General features: G+C 32.1%; 2 protein-coding genes across 2 annotated transcripts; one reads left to right on the forward strand and one right to left on the reverse strand.

Annotated features, from left to right (window-relative positions):
• The first annotated feature begins 6,562 nt into the window (after window positions 1–6,562).
• Window positions 6,563–9,227, forward strand: LOC125869905 (lysM domain receptor-like kinase 10). The gene is made up of 5 exons (XM_049550304.1): window positions 6,563–6,670; window positions 6,741–6,829; window positions 6,945–7,068; window positions 7,154–7,265; window positions 9,028–9,227. Exons 1-5 carry the CDS (start codon window positions 6,563–6,565, stop codon window positions 9,225–9,227), a joined length of 633 nt encoding a protein of 210 aa, XP_049406261.1.
• Window positions 9,228–12,982: 3,755 nt separating this feature from the next.
• Window positions 12,983–18,757, reverse strand: LOC125869906 (uncharacterized). The gene is made up of 5 exons (XM_049550306.1): window positions 18,461–18,757; window positions 18,059–18,379; window positions 16,070–16,196; window positions 13,840–14,223; window positions 12,983–13,720 (listed from the first exon to the last, which is right to left on the reverse strand). Exons 1-5 carry the CDS (start codon window positions 18,610–18,612, stop codon window positions 12,983–12,985), a joined length of 1,722 nt encoding a protein of 573 aa, XP_049406263.1. The 5' UTR covers window positions 18,613–18,757.
• Between the last annotated feature and the right edge of the window lie 4,408 nt (window positions 18,758–23,165).

Below are 23,165 nucleotides of genomic sequence, written 5' to 3' on the forward strand. Positions count from 1 at the left end.
ATTATGAATCATTATAATATTTAAATATTATTGTAAAAGAATGAAAGTAGTAAAAATAAAGCATATTCAAGAATCATAATGATATAATATTAATTCAGAATTAAGAAAGGATAAATTTTAATTTAATAACAGCTAGTTGTAGAAGAAACTGTTAAGACTTTTTCAATTTTTTTGAAAATATGTCTAGTGAGTTTTTCTTGTTATATGGTTAATTTGTAAGGTCGTAAGCACCTAAAATAGGATAAAATAAATAAATAAGATAAAAGATAAATAAAAAAACTAAACTGTAAAAAGCACAAGTCATTATGGGTATAAAGTTTAGTTTTATTTAAAACTTGTAAGGAATAATTTGTAACATAAATTTTTAAACTTTTTATGTTAAAGATTAAAAAAATTCTAGAGATATAAATAAGAAAAGAGAAAGAATTGAAAAAATAGATGAATAATGAAATTATGAATTATGACCCAAGTGATGTCTCACTTTATCTAATTTTACCATATATATGTAAAGATTTTTATGGATACAAAGAAGCTACTAAATTATTATTATTATCAATAATAAAAATGACATATTAGACTATGAATCTCATAACTTATGTCTTATCATTTCACATTATTAGAGAAGTTCAATAGCACATATTTTGACAAATTCCACAATATGATCTAAATTAGATAAGGTAAAATATTTGAATGTAGCTTAACTTTAAAAAAAATCAAGAATAATTTCAATTAGCCTATCAATTGAGAAATTAAAGTCTAAATAAAGAATGATATTAAAAGAGAAGTAAGCATTAGTTGTAAACAAACAAAATATCAAGAAAAATTGTGCATGACCATTATCATTAACTGAAGCAACTAAAATGTCAATAGGAAAAATGGGTTATTACTATATCAATAATCATCAATTTTTTGTACTTGCCCATAAAATTCACATTAATATAAGAAGTAAAATAATGCATATTGTGATAATCCACAACATAATATAATATAAATTAGAAAAGATGATATTTTACACATTAATGTGAAAATAGCCTGAGATGAAATTTAATTCATCAATTGAGAAATCAAAATTTAAATTAAAAAAACAATATTAGAATAGAAATAAATACAAGAATTAAGCAATAAAATAAGATAACATGATAAAATGACAAAACACAATTATACAAACATAATATTTTGTTCCAAATAAATTCAAGAATCTATAAAATAGCAAACCAATTGAAAAATAGTCATCTAAATGATAATGATGAAATTGTGATACAAAAAAGGAAAATAATTGAAAAGAACAGTCATCGAAAATGATAATGATGAAAGTATGATACAAAATATCATTATTAAAATATTATATAATATTAATATTTGTAAACAAAAAAAAATGGTACCTGAAAATTGCCTAAGCAGTCCCATCATAAGGGAAGCAATTAGTGAACAAAAAAATATTTGGGATAAGGGTTTGAAAAATATCTAAACTTTGGTCGAATTTGCTGTTGTGATACTAAACTTTCATGAGGACCTATTACCTCCTTAGACTATTTAATACCGTATTTTAAATATATATATTTGCCCACGTGGACATAAAAAATAATGCAAAATTATAAATAGTAACGTGTCCACGTGGGCACATATGTACCTTTAAAATACACTATTAAATAGTTCAGGAGGTAAAAAATACGATATTAAATAGTCTAGTGAGGTAATAGGTCCTTATGAAAGTTTAGTATCGCAACAACAAATTCGACAAAAATTGAGGTATTTTTAAGACCCTTATCCCAAAATATTTCTCCATGACATAAATAGTTGGAAATTTATAGTAACTATGAAAGAAGATAATGCTTCAACTCCACAATTGATTTTGAGACAAAAAAAAAACATTTAATGTCATAAAAGAGTATAAATAATAATTAAAAGAGAAGATCAAAAGTTGAAGAATTGGTCATGATCTTCGACATGGGAGGAGAGGGAGGGTTGATTGTTTTTTCCAATAAATTTAATAAATTAATTACAAGTGATTATGGATAAAGAATAAAAGATTAATTAAAATATTTAGACATTAAAAATTCCAAAAAAAGAAGAAAAATTATAAATATGGATGGAGGCCATAGAGAGGTGCCACATCACCTTCTCTATGTTCCTCCTTTATATATATATACTAGAAAGTAATGGCCCGTGCCAGCACGGCCCCAATATTATTATGTAATATTCATTTTTTCTTGTTAAATTTGTTTTTATGTGAAATTGAAGAAAAAAATTGATGAATCTATCGGTGTGTTCTGTAAAATGTTAATTTTCTATATTTGATGAGCTAAAATTTTTGCAACATATTTCCTCTAGAAAATAAGTTTTTTTTTCTTTTGAAATGAGGAAATGATTTCTATAATAAATATCATAACTTGATATCAATTAAAAGTTGGATTACAAGTATGTAGTGTAAGATAACCTTGCATATTAATCGTTTGTTGATATTTTAAGGAATTAAGTTTTACAAGATAGTTATGTACACTTATTTTACATAATAACAAAATGTGATACATTGTATAGAAAGTTAGTTGAGATGCAGATTGAGTTGTTTTGATCTTTGATCAAAAGATTAAGACCTGATACATATGAGAGAAGAAGAAAAAATATTATTCATAAATTACAAGATTGGAAAAAGAATCAAATCACAGTTGCTTGAAATAGGAGGTATGTACATACATGAAAGCAAGTGTACAATTACTTCAATATAATGACTAATTAAGAACCAAGTGCAAGGCTGATAAGGCTAGGTAGATAGCTATTGTTTCCGAGGTTGGCCAAAGCAGAGACAAATTCATAAACACAAATACAAGTAAAGTTGTCGATCGAGTTTATTCTTTAAGTTCACAAAGAAAACACAAGCACAAATCTTCTTATGGTTCATCTAGGAAAATGACCGCAGACTGGCACTACTTTGACTTGAAGTTCCTTCATCATTCAGCTCTTTATTGGTAAACTAAGAAGTGATTGACTGTACATAGAACTATCTTCAAACACCTCCAATGCATCGATTAATAAATGAAAAGGACAAACGTAGTTGTTTTACACAATTCAAGTAGCTCATATATCATAATACTCTGAAAAACTATATGAGTTCTAAGGCAGTATATTGATCACAATAATCAAACTACTTTCGCTGCTATTAATATAAGTAAATGCAACAAACTATCAACCACAACTACACAAAGGCCAAGATATATATATATATATATATATATATAAATATGGTCCCAGCAAAATCTATAAAATGGAAGATTTTTTGTACTATAATGGAATAGTCTAGTTTTGTGACTTCAATTGTGGCTTAAGATTTAGTCTTTTATCATAGTTTTGTGCTCTTTTAACCGAAGACCTTTTGAGGAATAGATTATAATGCCCAAAGTAAAGACATCCTGCACATATCGAGAATCACTTCAAATGATACATTCAAGAGTTCAAAAAAAAAAACTTGCATTGAACCGCTGTTGAACTATATCTTGAAAGTGTCAAACACTTTAGCCTATTTTACCTCTTCTCAAATCTAACTCGAACAAATGGAAAAAATTGTGTGGGACATCCCAAGAGCTTAGAATCAATAAGTTTAAAGGAATGATATTGCTACTTATACGCAAGTACACCAATGATAGGCTTATTGTATTGATTAGACTAACTAATAGTGTATATGCAATCACTTATAGTGCCCATTTGTTTTTATTAAAAATCAACGGAAACATCGAAGACAAATTTGAGGCGAAACAGAGAAGCAAAGAGCATCTCAAATTTATGAATTCAACAAAGACGCAATTCTTATAGTCCAACTGGTAACCCTATAGATCTAAAACAGAAGAATCGAATTGGGTCTTAATTTTCATTGAAATTTATGAAAGATGGAGAGAAATTTCAAAACCACAACCCAAAAATATAACCAAAAAGCAGAAAAAGATAACAAAAAACTGCATATTTCTTAATAACACAATATAATCATTTACCTATACAACAACAACACATGCAGGAAAACCAGACAGAAAAACTTGATTTTTTTTGCTTTGCAAAATAAAGAAGAATAGAGACAGAGCATCAACTCTCATAGAATGTCCTAAATGCACATCAGTTTGGCAGCATTGCTACGTGTCTCTTCCAAAGCAGCATTAAGACACGTATGCAGCCTTTATTGATGAGTTACCCTTATTCTTTTATAAAGATGGCAAAAATCAGTCATCTTGTTGTCTCTTCTATATAAGTAAGTAAAAGTAAAGTAAAGTAAAGTATAATAAAAAGAAATAATTTAAATTAATTTGACGTTTTTCTTAATAAATTCTTTATTAGGAGTTTATTTAAATTTTTTTTATTAATTATACTTTAAAAATATAAATATGACTATTAATAATCTTATATAGTTATTTAATGATATATATAATATTAAAAAATAATTTGTTTTGAATATAAAAGCTAAATAATAAAATTTTATTAAATTATTTAACTATATTAAATTTAAACAATTTAATATGTAGAGAATAAAAATGGAAATATATAGAAACTCAATAAAGTTATCATTGTATATGTGTCAATTGTAAAATTAAATGGACCCCACTATACTCAATGATAGAAGGCATAATATGTAATTTAGTAGAAAAGTGTAGGATTTTTTCTAAAGATGTTAAGAAGGTCCAAATAATAAGGGTCATAGTACAATTTTTTCTATGCAATACTCATCACTTTGAGAAGTTGGACTGACAAAAATATCCCCACTTGCCAATTGAATGACCAATAAGCAACCTTTGAAATTCTCTCTTCTAATATATATAAATATAAATATATATAGATTTGGCAAATGTCTTTAAAATATTAGGCATATATCTATCTATCTATCTATCTATCTCTATCTATCTATCTCTCTCTCTCTCTCTCTCTCTATATATATATATATATATATATAAGTTTACTTTTATTATTTTAAACTTAATAGACGAGAAAGTGTTAATAAATATCTATATTTGCTTTAATATTGGATAGTCGTACACATACATTTGAACATTTCATAATAAAGCATTTCAAAGTTTAAACTATTAAATCTACTTTTCTTTTGGATGAAGACTTTTTTTTAAAAAATTTAAAGAGCAATATTATAGAAAATAAAAACGGTAAATTCTTATCGCGTGACTATTTGATTACAAAATAAATTAAAGAATGTCATGATACAAAATAAATAAAAATAAAACAATTAACGAAAAAAAGAAGAAAAATCAAACATTAATAAAGGAATAGTTAAACAATAAAATTTAATTTTGTGGTGTAATTTTTATTTCTTTAGCAACCTAACATATTGGGAAAATTTTCATAAAATGAATACTGACTTGCAAAGTGCTATTTCATATTTTCATTTTCAAAATTTTTATTTTTATCATTGATATTATTGCATTATCATATAAAATAAGAGACTGATAGTAAATCAAAGTAATAGAAGATGATTCGTTTTTTTCATCTTTCAATTTTTGTTTTGCTCACAATTTATTTTTATGTGGTATATAATTTGATAATTTATTTTTATGTGGTATATATTAATTTGATTATAATATCTTTTTTTTAATTGATCATTGAAATTCATTATTTTGTACATCCTAATTTTATTAAATTATATTTGAAAAAATGAAAAAAGTCTTAACTTAGTTTGCAGGATAAAACGAGAGAATAGTGTGTAGAGGTTGCAACATGCTTTGTACATTATATTTAGAATTTAGCTAAAAATAGAGTTAATATTTTTAATACTAGGTTTTAGATTTATATATGAACTTAAAAATTTAATTAAATAGCACAAATATAACAATTCAACACACGCTACATATGCTATTAATCTTTATCGTATTAGAAGAAGGAGAAGTTGTTAGAATAATGTTTTGAGTCTTTGATGAACATACCCTTATTACACATAAATTAGGGTAAAATTTTGTTAGCATTATTTGTATATGTAAAATTAAAACATTATATATGATTATACTTGCACTTTTGTTACTCAATAATAATTCGTATTTAGTTATTCAAAAATTTAAAAATTATTATATTTTAAAATATCCGCTCAATGCGCGGGTACGTATACTAATAATGTAGAAGAAGGAAAAAAAAGGAAAAGGAAGGAAGCATAATCAGCTTTAGGGGTGTAGGGCAAATCGGAAGAACCATTATCTTCCATGCATGGAATCAATGGATAGCGTGGAAAAGCTGAAGAAGGAATTCAAGTATTGGACACATTCACCGTATTTCTATCAAAAGCACAACTATTATGAGTCGAAATGGAAAGACAGTTATCGTATGTTGGTTGATTCGTTTATGCTTAGCTCTTCCACATTCGAGAACGCCTTGAGCAAGTCTCTCAGTTATTCGTATATTTATTCTTTTTATATATATGTTCTTCAATCTCGTCTATTGTAATTTCATTCCAAAGGATTATTTCTGTTTGCAGATCTCTTTGGATAATGAAACTGTCACCCGTGGGGATGCGATGCCTTACAGCTTTAAGGATTTGGAAAATATGACCCTAAAATTTTTCCGATCCCAATGTTTGATCCACACTATGTACGGTAGATTGTTTGCAGATCATCAAGGCAATGCTGCTATCAAAACATGGGATTTTTTTGTTCCACAGTTCCCCTTTTATGCTGACCATCCGGATAGATTTTGTGTATGTTTAATTTGTTCCATCTCATTTTTTTTATTTTTTCCCTAACCTATCTGGAAAATTTAATTTGCAGAACGAGCTTGAAATACTAACGCGTGAAGACCGACATCCATGTTTGATGAAGTTAAAGGACTTCTGTTTTCAGCATATACTTGCACTAGTGTATGATGAAATGCCAACACAAGTTTTGTCAACCAACCTTTATTCTTCTAGTAAAGGAATTTTCACCTGCGACCAAATTTTCTAGCTTTTAACGTATCATCTGTTCCTTGGGCAGGCAATCAATTGGATGGAATGCTAGAATGAAGGTGGCCACTCAACTTGCAAGCCTCTTCGCCTGGTTTCATGAGAGGCGATATGCATTTGGTACTGTCAGACCAAAAGACATAATGATTGACAACGTAACAACTTAATTAATATCTTCATTCCTTTTGGACCTCCTTACGTATTGGTGTTTTACAAGTTACTGTTCAATTTGGCTCGCAGGACTTCAACATTAAAGTATTCGACTTTGGTTTCCTTACTCTAGTCACGAATGAAGATAATTGGGGTCCCTTGCCTTATCATGCTATTCGAGAACCTCCAGAGGCTAGATATGGTGTGTCTATTGTCTTATTTACTTCAATGTCTATACTTTTAGTGAACTTTGTGGTGAAGAAATTTATAGTCAGGGGCACTTCTATCTTTTAAACTGTTTGTTTGAACCAGCTAATCTCTGAATGCTATATGTTACCAATCCTTCAAGAAAAACAGCAAATCTGACTTGTAGAAGATGGGAACCTTTTGTCCCTGTATTTTCTATTGACCAATGCATCGATGAGTGACAATTTGTTTTAATTAGCAAAAATTGGATTGCGTTTATTTATACAACACTAAGATAATGCTTCTTTTAGTACTTCATAAACGTGCAAAAGCAAAAGTTAGAAAAGGTAGCTGCTGAGAGAGATGGATGTGTTTCGATAAAGTTTGGTTAAAGAAAAAGAATGCAGAAAATAAGAACAGAGGAGAGGGTTAATGAAAGAGAAATGGATCAGATTAGAAGGGAGGAGGAGAGGGTGTTGTAAACGTTGCCGGAGGTGCTAGATTGACGGGAGAATCACTTGATTTTAACCTTAACCATTTAGGTATAGAATCCATGAAGATGACACAAATGTTTCCAAATAAATAAATAAATCATAATCCAAATTCCAAGTTAGTGACTTCTGAATTTGCTAGCTACAAGTTTCAAGGTGTGAATTCATTTATTATATTCGCCTTCTCTCGCATAAAAAAATGCATGAGAAAAGGGAAAGATTGGGCAACAACCCAATCTAGAATGCCTGTGGCTATGGCTAAATCTAGATAGAAGGATTGCAGGTACTGCCTTAAATGAATGGAAGAGGAAAGGATCTCTTCGGCATTTTAGATACATGATTTTTCCCCTTTTATTCAACCTAGATTTTTTGCAGTTTGAGATGCCTCTCGTTCTCTTTAATATATGTTTTACACTTCTTTCTGATTTGTTTAGCTTAATGTCATAAAATACAATATTGCGTGTAATTATGTTGTACTTTCCTCATTCTCTTGTCGCTCTGGACAAATTGATATCCTTGCAAATATTCTTGCTCTATTGGTCAATGTTCTAGGTTCAACCATTTCTTCATTGCTTCTTTCATTAGTTGTATCTGTAGTATTAATTTGGTGTGAGTTTCTTGGTTGTATTCATGGTCCTAGAGACACCCGAAATATCTGGAATATAGCAGGCGGAGGTTGGTACTCAAGGATATCTGGAATCAGTTTTCTATTGTCATTTCCTTTGTTCTTTCATTTGAAGGTGAAAAGCTTTTAATAAAACACTCCAGATCTATTAGGGCTTTAAGTGAAATTGAGGTGTGGGCTTTATTAAGAAAACAAGTACAAACATATATGTAATGTAAGAAAAAAAAGGTAACTTCTTTTGTTGGTTATATTTATTTATAGGTGCCACCAGTTTATTCAAGATAATACTCATGGGCAATGGGTCACACACCTTAGCTCACCCTGCATATACTTAACCAGAGTTTAAGTGAGGTGAAGCACCCTCCCTAAGTTGTTCTGAGCTCGGCTTATGCAAGCCTTAAATAAGCCTCAACAACACAACGTTGGATCTGTTGTGGTTTTGTTCTCAATCATCAGTATCTATCTCTATTCTATTACCTTTTGTTAGTGATAGAGGATGGACAAATGACTTTTATTTATTCACATTGTACTTTAAAAATTTCATTGGATATTTTCTAAATCTTGAATTGCAATGATCTATCCTGATCTTTGGATGTGTAAAATTGTTCTTTTTTTTCGTGTAATAAATAACTAACATTACATGATCCTGCATGTTATTGTAGGTATTCAGAATTTAATAGTTGATGTTTACATATTTGGTATTCTACCTGTGGAGTTGATTGGCAATAGCTACATTGGTATAGAGAAGAAGATGGCAATCCACCACTGGATTCTTAAGGAACTCCAAGGAGGAAAAAGATCAATAGTGAATGAATCAATTCTGCAAGATAATGATGAGCTTGCTAATGGCATCACAGACTAAGCAGTAAAATGTTTGAATGAGGATCCAAATGAACGCCAGATATGATGGAAGTCTCTACCAACTTGTCCAATTTGGCAGGAGCAACTTGAAATTAATTAGTTACTTTGAGCTTAGTGTGGTTTTATATGCTCAAAACATTACTCAATATGAATCATTAGTTGCTTATGTAATAAGGATTTAAGGTGTGTGGTGGTTCTTGTTTTGCTTGTTAGGGCTTACTATAGAGAACTTGAAAACCACTTGATATGCTTGAACTTCATTCGAGTTTTTCCTCATTTTGGCTAATTCTTACTTTGAACACGATTTATGCTACAATTTTGATTTACTCTTTTTTAATTAAGTGCATGTGTCAATAGATTAAATTTCCTATACAAAAAGAATATATTACGTAAATAAGTGATGACATTGACAAAAATGTTATTACATTGACTTGTTTAATTATGTGTAATAAGTATTTAGATTTACCCTTCTTTACATGTAATCTTTTGTTATAATTTTCAGTAATGATATTGCGAGAAATTTATTTTTATTTTTAAACACTCGAAAAATGAACTTGTATGTTCATATTTAAGGGGAAAAAACATCAATGTACAACATAAGACCTAGTATTATAGAGAAACATAACAGTAGAATTTTACCAAAATAAAATGAGATCATTTTTTTTTTAAAAAAAGTTATAAAAAAGCATGATTTCTACCCAAAAAAAAAGGGAAAAGGGTTAAATGTACCCCTGTACTTTCAAAAATGGTTTAAATATATCATTCGTTATACTATTGGGTCGTATATGCCCTTACCATTATACTATTGGACATATATACCCTTATTTTGGATGGAATGCCAACTTATTTTCACCTATGTTGCATTTGTCTCTCACCACATTTACAAGAGAAAAAAAACAATATGATAAGAAGAACAAGAAAGCATAAGAAAAGGTTAAGATTTCAAAAGATTCTAACCTCAAAGAAAGAATTTAGATTGAGCGTTCTTCAAGATCTGCATCTTAGAAGATAATGAAATTTTAGATCGATAAAAAGGCATATAATTTATTTGATTGTATTTAATTAGAATTGATGAAGAGTTACAACTATCTATCTACCATACAAAATTGAAATGGTCAACATTCGAGCTAATAAATCCATCCGTCCTTTGGTTAGTAAAGGAAGATTAATGCAATTCTAAGGAGTGAATAACAATTGAATGGTAATCTTGTTATGAATTCTAAAGTTAGACTTTGAGCAACTAATGACACTAATAGGCTTGGCGGATTTGACAACAGTTGGAAAACCATTTGGCCAAAACATCACAGTTAAAACGCCTAATTGCACAAACTAAAAATGAAAGCCTCGAAAACCGAACCAGCCATCCTACTAGAATAAAAATGATCTTACGGATCTAACCGCGCTGATGGAATTCTCATCCGATCACGTTTTACCAAGAATATTGAGTTGAGTCGAACTTTGACTAAATTTCCAAGTTAAAGCGCCTAATTGCACAAACTCAAAATGGAAGCCTCGAAACCCAAACCAACCATCCTACTAGACCAAAAATGACCTTACGGATCTAACCACCCTGATGGAATTCTCATCCGATGACGTTTTACCAAGAATATTGAGTTGAGTCAAACTTTGACTAAATTTACAAGTTAAAACGCCTAATTGCACAAACTCAAAATGGAAGCCTCGAAACCTAAACCAACCATCCTACTAGACAAAAAATTACCTTACAGATCTAACCAAGCTGACGGAATTCTCATTCGATCACATTTTACCAAGAATATTGAGTTGAGTCGAACTATGACTAAATTTCCAAGTTAAAATGCCTAATTGCGCACACTAAAAATGGAAGCCTCGAAACCCAAACCAACCATCCTACTAGACCAATAATAACCTTCCGGATCTAACCACACTAACAGAATTCTCATCCGATCACATTTTACCAAGAATATTGACTGAAGTCGAACTTTGACTCAATTTCCAAGTTAAAATGCCTAATTGCACAAACTCAAAATGGAAGCCTAGAAACTCAAACCAGCCATCCTACTAGACCACAAATGACCTTATGGATCTAACCACGCTGACGGAAGTCTCATCCGATCATGTTTTACCAAGAATATTGAGTTGAGTCAAACTTTGACTAAATTTCCAAGTTAAAACGCCTAATTGCACAAACTCAAAATGGAAGCCTCGAAACCCAAACCAACCATCCTACTAGACAAAAAATGACCTTTCGTATCTAACAGCGCTAACGAAATTCACATCCGATCACGCTTTACCAAAAATATTGACTGAAGTCGAACTTTGACTAAATTTCCAAGTTAAAACGCCTAATTGCACAAACTCAAAATGGAAGCCTCAAAACCCAAAACAACAATCTTACTAGACCAAAAATGACTTTCCATATCTAACCGCGCTGACGGAATTCTCATCCGATCACGTTTTACCGAGAATATTGACTGAAGTAGAACTTAGACTAAATTTCCAAGTTAAAACGCCTAATTGCACAAACTCAAAATGGAAGCCTCAAAACCCAAACCAACCATCCTACTAGACCAAAAATGAACTTCCGGATCTAACCGTGTTGACAGAATTCTCATTCGATCACGTTTTACCAAGAATATTGAGTTGAGTCGAACTTTGACTAAATTTCCAAGTTAAAACGCCTAATTGCACAAACTCAAAATGGAAGCCTCGAAATCCAACTAGACCAAAAATAATCTTCAGGATCTAACCGCGCTAACGGAATTCTCATCTGATCATGTTTTACCAAGAATATTAACTGAAGTAGAACTTTGACTAAATTTCCAAGTTAAAACGCCTAATTGCACAAACTCAAAATAGAAGCCTCGAAACTCAAACCAACCATCCTACTAGACTAAAAATGACCTTCAGGAGCTAACAGAGCTGATGTAATTTTCATCTGGTCACATTTTACCAAGAATATTGACTGACAGTGCATTAGTTGCTCTTGAAAATGTTAGTATGCTACTTTCACTAACTATCAATTCAAAGGATCCAAATCCCTGTTTTTTATGACAATTACTATAGTTTGCCTGCCACTTCCAACTTGGTAGTGCTTTCTTAATGATGTGATATTCTTTATTTTAGAGCACCTCAACTACGTGACTATACAGATTAATCTAAAGGAGAAAGCATTCACGAGGAAAGAACTCACTCACACATAATTCATTGTTAAAATATTAGACACATCTTCATTTAAACTGAATGAAACTTACATAATTCATCGTTGAATTACAAAAGCTGGCACATACAACAGAGACATACAATTACATATTTTTTCAAAAGAAGTCTCCTATTTTTGTAACATTATCCTTCCATGACAAATACCAAGCTTTAAAAGTTGAATAACCGCCCCAATAACATATAATTAGTTGAGATAATAACATCTAAGTACTTTGTATTTCTGACTGGACCTTTGTGATTACTCCAACTGCTGAATAGTCTGCGAGAAAAGAAAAGTCCAATACAGTCTCGGAGAAGAAGGAATTAAAAACACCTTGGAGAAGATGATGAACTTATCGTTTGGGTCAGCGTTTTAAGCAATCTGAAGAGCATCTAAGTTGGCTACTTACAAAAACACTAATGTTGAACTTAATCATGTATTTGTTATACAAAAACAACCTACTTTAAGCCCACAACATTCACATATATGTACATTTGTGGACATTCTACTAGGTAACAAAAAATCCTATTATGGTTAGCCCTTACAAAATAGCTACACAAAAACCATTCAGTCATTTAAAGCTTATCATTAATAATCATCCATATCATACTGTGACATTCAAGTTCACTAATGGTTAAGAAGAATTCCTTCCTCTTTATATCTTGAGTAATTCCCATTGCTGCCTTGACTCGTTCATCTGAGTTGTATATTTCAAATGTAGAGGATCCAATAATAGAAAATATCTTACCACGAATCTCAGATAGATTACGCTTTCCTAGCTTGTCAATTAAAAAAGTCAATCTCTTATCATGACTTTCAGTGAATTGTTTCATCACCTCCATCAAACCTTTAAGAACAGTCTCATTATCATCTTCAACTGTTCTTCTTTTTTTGCATCTACCTTTTTCATTGACTTTAGAAGACGATGCTTTAAAATTATTACCTTGTTTCTGAGATTGGTGGGTTTCACCTTTTTGAGTTGTAAATGAACTTTGTGCTGCTCCAGTTGATTCATTAGGTTCAACTTGAGCAGTAAATGGACTTTGTGTTGCTCCAGTTGATACATTAGGTTCCTCTTGAGCAGTTTGATCTTCTCTTGTGTCTGAAGGATCATCTACTTCGACAACAACAATAGGAAATCCCACAGACATGCCATTAGTAATTTCTTGAGCTTCAATTCTTTCTATTTCTTCAACAGTATCTTCTTGCCCTTCGGCAAACTCTCCAGTAGCTCTATCCTTGCCAAATATCTCTTTCCAGTCAGCAAATAATTGGCATTTTCTTAAGTCCATTGACTTGGCATTTGGATCAACCTAAGAAAATAAAGAATAAGTACATGAAGTAACTGACAATATTCCAAAGACAGAGATCCATTCACCAAGAGAAAATATAAGTACCAATTCCCTGATGATCTTAAAAAAATATAAATCACCTTTATCAAGTCATCCCAAGCTTTTGGATCATCAACTAAGATAATTCCATCACTATATTGGAATCCTAAACCACTTCGACCTTTTAGTAATGATATGGTTGCATAACTCTTTTTCCATGCTCTTATTTTAGAATCAACATGTGGTAGAGATTCCAATCCAAAGTTAGGATGATGAGAATTCATGTAGTGTTCCAATTCCATTAAATATCCATGTCTAAAGGTTCCATTATCTCCTCTCCAACCATTAACACACAATTCTTTTAATCCATCTACAAGAGTAAGTTCCTCTTTTGGAGTCCATACCCTTCGAGATGAAGCTATTGATTTTCTTGCCCTCCTTTTGGACGTGTTAGATGTTGCAGCAGTAGAACTAGACATTTCAATCTGTAAAATTATAAATGAAATCACAAGTAATACTAAGTTACAACTTACTAGTAAATTATGTCAATTATAACCCAATATATTGTAATACAACTTGATTGATCTGGGAAAAAGATAATGTGAAGACATATATACAAATTCACTACTTATATTTTAAAATAATAGATATACGTTGAGATTCACTATTTGTCTGTACAAACAACAATGTGAGCCATACAAAAGATTGACCATTCGTTTTCACAAAATAATAAAAGCTATTACATTTTACAGTGAACGGAAAACCAAAAACAAAAGTGCATAAGCACACCAAAAGTGACCACATAGTTTAAAATATAAAGATTGATTTCCCAATCTTTCATTCCACATAGACTGAGCTAGTTCATCCCTCCAAGTGCTTCCACTCATCAGATGCTTCAATTGTATTAATATTTTCATGTTCATGTTGATTCTCCATGTGGAATTCCATTTCCACATCTATGGGGTCAGCTTCCATCTCTCTTCGAATGAAATTGTGTATCAAACAACATGCACTAATAATTCTATTGTGAACCTTAACCGAGTACCATGAAGGACTTCTAAGAATTCCTCAATTGCAATAACCCTTTAAAAGTACTAAAGTTTTCATGTCCAAAAATATCTATGAAACATCAAGCTCTGCAACCCTGAGACCACTACAACAACAACATACTCAGTGTAGTCACACAAGTGGGATCTTGGGAGCATACAAAATACAAAGACCTTACCCTACCATTGTGGGGTAGAGAGGTTGTCTCTAATAGACCCTTCGCTCAAAAAAGAAGTTTTTGAGGCAAGGAAAACACGATAACAAAATAGCAAGACACAAAGCAAGTGAAACAACAGACATACCACACTGAGACTATCCACAGAAATTCAGTGACCCATATCTTCAATATATCAAGATAGAGAGTAAAACTAGCTAAAAGTGAGAAAACAAAATAAAGATGCGAGAAGTTTTATGAAAAATGTAATTGAGTAGATATATCAGAAAATATAGTGATATCAAATAGAAAGATTCAAGACCAACAATATACAAACAATTCAAGCTAATACAAGAAGTGGCTTGCAACATTGACTTTGATTCAAATAAGAGAGTTTGGGACATTACCAGGGAGTCCAACAGGACTTAAACACGAAACTACTGCCACTCAACAATAAAGGGATAAAGGGACACAATTCATGATAAATTATTTTAGGAATCTGACACTTCTATTCCTTGAAATTGAATAACATGAGGGAGCAAACAAAACAAAACATTATAATAAGCCTTAGTACCATGTTGATTCACTTAGCATACATTAATAAAGAGACAAAAGGAAAAGAGAAACGTGCTGATTTAGACATGTATCAACACAAAGCAAATATATTTTACCAATACAGCCATCTTATAACAAAAATAAGCACACTTTAGACCTACACTAAGTCACAGTAAACACTAAAAAAGCAAATATATTTTACCAACAATGACCAATAGGTAACAAATGGACCAAAACAATGTTTTTCGAAGCTAGAATCAATATCATTAAATTTCAATTGGAACAGATGCAGAAACAAGCTCTTATCTGATATAACACAAACAAATAATCCTTTTATTCTAAAATATAGTGTACTTCAAGCAATAAAGAGAAGATGGACATTACCAGGGAGTCTAACAGGGGTTACTTCTAGTACTACCAACCCTCACATCTGGTACTACCAATCTAGTACTACCAACAACAGGGGTTACTTCTAGTACTACCAACCCTCAAATCAGTGAAGGCAATAAGCAGTAACTCAGGTTAATATCAAAATCATATGACTTGATGTAATCATATGTGTATAGTGTCCTTACCTTGAATTCCTCAAACCACATATCATGAGTAGATTCTAGAAACTTCTTCCATAAGGGTTTAGCATATTCAAATTTACTACGAATGCAACTAGCAATGCCTTTAATTACTATCTTGTGAGGATCAAACCTATATAAAATACAGTAGTTATCGAACATATAAACAGATAATCAATTCAGCTAAGCAAATGTATTATTAAAGGTTAATCTTATTACCCATCCTCTTCAGGTACAATCCAGATTTGATGATCATTGTCCCCATTGCCAACTGTACTAGATGAGGTGACTGGAGTCGTATTGGTCGGTGGTGACATCAATTGTTCAAATTCTTGATTTATATGTTGGGACTAATTAGATTGAGTTTGAGATTCAGTGTTATGAGGTTGAGATCGATTGGCCTCGAGACTAGGTTGAGGCAAAGGAGGCGCGTTTACATGGAGTGAACCAGTTTGAGAATAGAGGAATCGTGATGGATTATGGGAGGTCGATATTTAGAGTTATAAGGTAGAGATTGATTCACTTCAAGATTAGGTTGATGCATTGAAGATTCATTGACATGAAGTGAACCGATATGAGATTGGAGGGCTCATGATGGAATTATGGTAGGCAGTTGAACTGTTTGTCACTCTACTTAACGTGTCTTTCTTTTTCTTAATCTTTCTCTTACTGTTAGGCTGTCTTACTCTCTTAGATCTTGCACCTGACATCTGCAACAAACAAAGAACAATAAAATAATGTATTAGTAATGTAACCAATAAATAACACATGAACAAACATAGTGATAATAAAACCAATGAAGACAAGACAAAGTAATGCAAGAAATATTTTTGTTCAACTTAACAGATAATAGATGGTAACTAATGCAAGAAATATTTTGGTCATAGTAATATAAAAATCACTATTCTATAAACTAGAATATAGTACTGTAATTAAACAAACAAATAGACAAACTAATATTCTCAATCATCCTATGTATCCTGTTCTTGGGTTTGAAAGTGATCTTGTGAATCATCACTATCAAAAAATTCTTCCTTTTCACTTATTTCCCCTTCCTCATCTTTCTCTTCTTCATTTGTTGTCTCCTTATCTTCAGCTTCATTTTCACTGACAACTGGTTGAAAATTACTTCCATGTATCTCTTCACCTTCAACTTGGTCATCTCGTAAGCAATCAATTAGATCATCCTCTATACTTGCACTAACATGCGATTGCTCCTCTTGGTAAGCAACTTCCAGATGATATCTTTTGTCCACAACTCCTCTTGGCTTTGTCTTTATAACTACCCACCAATCAGTTGTATCTCCTTTGTTTTCAGGATGACTTGCATAATAAACGTGAGTTGCTGTTTGGGGAAAGATGAAAGGGTCAAATTTAGAATATCTTCCCCTTTTTCGAACTTCAACAATACCAAAATGGATATCAACTTTCATGCCGTGTTTAGAGGTATCAAACCAATCACAGTAAAATAAAACTAACTTCATAAATGGTGCCATTGGCCATTCTAATTCGATACTTTCCTTAAGAACACTATAGTATTCACTTATTCTACCATCTTGTCCAGTGCCACTGACACACACCCCACTGTTATATGTACTTTTTCCTTCACCCCAAGAAGTAGTGTGAAATTTGTATCCATTCGTGAAATAAACAGGCCAAGACCATGCCTGTTTCAATGGTCTCATTGCTAAAATTTGCAAATAAGAATCTTATCAGATCTCTTGTGGATTTACTATTCACCTATCAAACAGAGAAATCATATCAGATATACATTTCAAATGATATATTCTTTATTCACAACTGATTATATTAATTCATACATGTTCCTTGAACCATCGTGGAAAGTCAGCTTCAATTTGCTTATCAATGATATCATCGGTAAGATCATTGTAAGTATCTCTCAAGGCTTTTTCATACAAACTGCACTTAATTAAATTAGTAAATTAATTTTATCCTAAATATAATAATCATATGTACACTATGGTGGGTACTTACTTGAGAAAAGGCTTAACCTTATCACAATTAATAAGAACATGCAATTGTGCTGCAACAACTTCTTTATCATCTAGCCACTGAATATTGCCCTTTTTCTTTCCATAACTTCGTCCAGAAAGATTAAAGACTGATAGAGTTGGTTGAGTAGCATTTTTTGTGATTAAATCATCATTGCGATCAACTCTATTATTGCTAGATAGGACATGAGATTCAAAATAATGGGAAGCAAAGTATGAGATTTCTTGAGCCAAATATGCTTGGCAAATAGATCCTTCAACTCTAGATTTGTTTTTGATAGTCTTCTTTATTTTGTTTAGGAACCTGCAATCAAATTATGAAATAAATAAATTATGTAATAAAATGATGAGAAAAATAATAAATTCTTAAAATATATTGGTATACCTTTCAAATGAATACATCCATCGGTATTGAACAGGACCACAAACCCTTGCTTCAAAAGGCAAATGAATAATTAGGTGCTCCATTGAATAAAAAAGACCGGGTGGAAATATTCGTTGCAATTTACACAAGATTAATGGAATTTTTTCTTCCATTTGCCTTAAATGATTATCCCGCAATACTGTTGAGCACAAGTCTTTAAAGAATAGACTGAGTTCGGTTAGTGGCTTCCAGATTGGTTTTGGAAGTGCACCAAAAGCTACTAGAATAAGACATTGAATAAAAATGTGGCAGTCATGACTTTTCATTTCAAATCACTTTAAATGTTTCTTATCAACACATTTACCCAAATTAGAAGCATATCAGTCAGCATTTTTAGCTCATGAACCCACTCACATACATATTTCTTTTGGTCGTCATTTAAGGTAAACTTTGCTTTCGATTTAATCCATCTCCCATCAGCATTTTGTTGCAAGTGTAAATCACTTCGATGACAATATTCTTTCAAGTCCATTCTTGCCTTCTCATTATCCTTTGTTCTCTCACTGTTATCCATGATTGTATGAAAAATATTGTCAAAGACATTCTTTTCTATATGCATTACATCAAGATTGTGGCGAACTAGATTGGTCTTCCAATATGGCAGATCCCAAAAAATACTTCTTTTGGTCCAATTATTTGATTTTCCATAACCGTAAAAGTTGCACGGACCAAATTCAGTAATCTTAGGAAATCCTTTAATTTTTTCCCACACTTGTTCTCCAGTTAACCTGGGAGGAGGTCTAGACTTTTTCTCTCTTCCTTTATAAAAAGCATTCTTGTTTCTTCTAAATTCATGATTGAGAGACAAGAATTGCCGGTTACAATCAAACCAAGAAACTTTTCTTCCATTTTTCAAACTGAAAGTTTTTATTTCATCCATACAAATTGGGTAAGCTAATTTACCTGTTGTACTCCATCCCGACAGCATGCCATAAGCAAGAAAATCATTAATTGTCCACATTAATGCTGCTCGCACGAGAAAATTCTATTTCTTGGACATGTCATAAGTGACTACACCATCCTTCCATAACTATTGTAATTCATCTATTAACGGTTGAAAACAGTTGAAGATACACATCAATTTTCTTTTTGGGATTATGAGGACCTGGAATAATCAATGTTAAGAACATCTATGGGGCAGTCATACAAATATAAGGAGGAAGATTGTACGGTGTAACAATCACTGGCCAACAAGAGTATGATGATCCTGATTGGCCAAAAGGAGTAAAACCATCAGAACAAAGACCAAGCCTAACATTTCTAGGCTCTACATCAAAGCCTGGATAAGTTTGATAAAAAAATTTCCATGATTCTCAATCCGAAAGGTGGCATAACACACCTTCTTCCCTGCGATTTTCATAGTGTCACCTCATGTCTTCAGCAGATCTTTTCAAAACATATAACCGTTGAAGTCTAGGAATAAGTGGCAAGTAATGCATTGTCTTGTGTGGAATCTTTTTCTTACCCTTCTTGCCCACACATTTTTTATAATGAGGTTCTTTACAAAACTTACATTCTGTCATCTCTTTATTAGCCTTGTAATATAGCATACATCCATTAACACAACAATCAATTTTTTGGCTAGTTAGACCAAGCCCCGACACTAGCTTCTTCGCTCGGTAGTAATCAAAAGGTATCTTATTATCTGGAGAGCTTGTCTCCTTCAGTAATTGAGTCATTGCATTAAAACAACTATGAGACATATTGTATTCATATTTAAAACTCCTCATTCTAACAACCACAGACAATTCTGAATATTTGCATCTATGCCATAAGGGATTCTGAGCTGAATTCAACATTTTGTAAAATCTGCTAGCACCATATTCGGAGACTCTTCTACATTGGGTTCAACTTGATAACTAAATTCTACACCAGCAGCATCATCAATCATACCTTTATATCTATTTACATGTTCACAGTTTTTTTCTAGAATGTTACATTGACTGCTTTGAGGGCATGTCAAAGTCACATTCTTGATGACTACTTGAATCACCAGAACAAATATGTTCATTCAAATTAATTGAAGGAGCTTCCTCTCCATGTGACGTCCAATACCATTATCTTGGTGTGAATCCTTTTTGAAAAACATGCACAATAACTTCATTGGGTGTCAAGTGCTTCATATTTTTACAACGCTTAAAGGACACCTTATAACTTTTTCAAACAAATACTCTTGTTGACTACAAGCAAATTTAATAAATTCATCCATTCCACTTATAAATTCATCAGTATATCCCGCTAGACTGGGGATTAGTGTATTTACCATCCATTTTTTATGCTTAGGGAATTTTCATTTTCTGAACCAAAAAATAAATATGTTTATAAACACAAATAATGAAATTTAGATACTGTATGGTTCAACAATGGTTGGGGAAAGCTACTAGTTCGTCATAGGAACCTAAACATATGCACATAACAATACAAGAACAAGGACAAAAGAAAGCAACACAAGAATTGCTTGAAAAGGAACTACTGGAGAAACAAAACATAATTATTTGATCTATATACTTGATATCCCTGTTTAAATAATAAACTTGTCATCTCTGTCAGACAAGTATATTTTTATTTTGGGTATATATCAAGAGTTAATGGGAAATAAAGGGAAGATGAAAAGAGATGAACTTGAAAAGTTCTCTTATGCTTTAGTAAAAAAGGCATTTCTCCCTCATTGGTGGTGGAAAGAAAAATAGAAGGGTTTAAATAGAGAAACACTTCTATTATTTGTTAAAAGGGTTGGAAAGAGGGACCTCCCTCGCGCCGTCGTCGTCGCTCGCTCGGCTAGGCTTCGGCTTTGGCTTTGATCGATCGAGAGATTATTTTTTGGACAAAGTTTGTTTTAACTATTTAATTAATTATTTATTTAATTAATCAAATTAAATGGCCAAAATGTTTCAATTATTTAGTTAATTAACCAAAACGTTCATTTGAATTTCCCGCCGTTGGAGATGACTGTTCTGAAAGGTTGCAACTTTCAAGAACAGCCATGACTGTTTGAAAAGTTGCAAACTTACTGGAATGGTCATGTGGTTTCTGAAAGGTTGCAACCTTTCAGAACCAGTGCATCTTGGCTATAAATACCACTGATTCTTCAGATTTTTTACTTACAAAAAATTTTAATTTCTTCTTCTTCTTTTGCACAAATATTTTTCATGTACTTTACTGCCAATGAGTGGCTCGCTGACACCAGAGTTTTGGGTATCAATACATTGGTGATTGAGATCATTCTATCCTGGGATGATATATTCCAAATCAAACCTCAGATACTAGAGGGGAATAATTTCCTTAAGGGGGCACTGTGCATTCAGTTGGTTTGATCTTCTTCCTATTCTGTTTTTCCAGATTCTGGTACGTTTTTACAGATTTTAGTTTTGTTAATTAATTTCTGTTCTTCACTAGTTCATTGGAAACTTTGGTAACTTCGTGTTTCTGCAAAGTTTCTGGTAATCAGTATTACTATTTTTTAAATATAGATTGGCAACAATTTTAAGGAAATTATTATTTATTTTTAATTTGTGTTTCTGGAGGAGACAAAAACCTTGGTGGATTTATACTCCTATTAAGTTTGCAATCTAAGTTATTGCTTACTAAGTCCGTATCAATTTTTGTTTATCAGAAATGGGAAACAATAATGTTACGGTGGCTGTTGCTGCACCAACCCGAACTGCTGTACCACCAGCAAAGAATCCGAGAAAATTCCTTGGTGTGAATTTCAAAGGATGGCAGCAACGGGTATTTTTCTGGCTTACCACTCTTGGTCTACAAAAATTTACCAGTGAAGAAATTCCGATGCATGTTGCTGAAATGCCAGACAAAGAAAAATTCATGATTATTGAAGCATGAAAACAAGCAGATTTCCTATGTAAGGGTTACATTCTGAGTGCTTTAGAGGATGACTTATATAATGTCTATAGTGCAATGACAACTTCAAAAGAATTATGGGATGCACGTGAGAAGAAATATAAGATAGAAGAGGCATGCTTGAAAAAGTTTGTGGTCACAAAGTTTTTAGACTATAAAATGTCAGATAGTAAAACTATTGGATCACAAGTGCAGAAACTTTAACTTATTTTCCATTATCTGATTGCTGAGGATATGCTAGTAAATGAAGCTTTTCAAGTGGTTGCAATGATCGAAAAGCTACCTCCTTCGTGGAACGACTTCAAGAATTATCTAAAGCACAAACGTAAGGATATGAAGCTTGAAGATCTTGTGATTCGGCTCAAGATTGAGGAAGATGACAAAACCGCCGAAAAGAAGTCTCGTAAGAGTTCGACAATAATTGGAGTTAATATTGTTGAAGAAGCTCCTACCAAAGGCAAGAAGAGAAAGAAGTCCAACGGATAGAAGTCAGAACAGGTCAAGAAGAAATTCAAGGGCAACTGTTACAAATGTGGTAAGGCTGGTCATAAGTCTTTTGATTGTCGTGCTCCAAGGAAGGACAAAGACAAAGACAAAGGTAAAAGTCAAGCAAACATCGTGGAAGAGATGGAAGATGCAGATGACCTCTGTGCAATAATCTCGGAGTGCAACTTAGTTGGAAATCCCAAGAAGTGGTTTCTCGACTCAGGTGCCACTCGACATATTTGCTCTACGAAAGAAGCCTTTGCAACGTACACTCCTGCTGAGTTCGATGAAGATTTGTTCATGGGGAACACAACAACAACAA

This window comes from Solanum stenotomum, chromosome 7 (assembly GCF_019186545.1).
Source record: "Solanum stenotomum isolate F172 chromosome 7, ASM1918654v1, whole genome shotgun sequence".
NCBI classification, from domain to species: Eukaryota; Viridiplantae; Streptophyta; class Magnoliopsida; order Solanales; family Solanaceae; genus Solanum; species Solanum stenotomum.

What these genes read in the sequence shown, in the direction of transcription:
- LOC125869905 (XM_049550304.1), top strand. Translation starts at nt 6,563, where the DNA reads ATGTACGGTAGATTGTTTGCAGATCATCAAGGCAATGCTGCTATCAAA. An exon ending in CAGCATATACTTGCACTAGT is followed by an intron (nt 6,830 to 6,944) that starts GTATGATGAAAT and finishes TTCCTTGGGCAG; the next exon opens with GCAATCAATTGGATGGAATG. An exon ending in ACCTCCAGAGGCTAGATATG is followed by an intron (nt 7,266 to 9,027) that starts GTGTGTCTATTG and finishes ATGTTATTGTAG; the next exon opens with GTATTCAGAATTTAATAGTT.
- LOC125869906 (XM_049550306.1), bottom strand. Translation starts at nt 18,612, where the DNA reads ATGGAAGAAAAAATTCCATTAATCTTGTGTAAATTGCAACGAATATTT. An exon ending in AAGGTTAAGCCTTTTCTCAA is followed by an intron (nt 16,197 to 18,058) that starts GTAAGTACCCAC and finishes TATTTTATATAG; the next exon opens with GTTTGATCCTCACAAGATAG. An exon ending in CTTGGGATGACTTGATAAAG is followed by an intron (nt 13,721 to 13,839) that starts GTGATTTATATT and finishes TTATTTTCTTAG; the next exon opens with GTTGATCCAAATGCCAAGTC.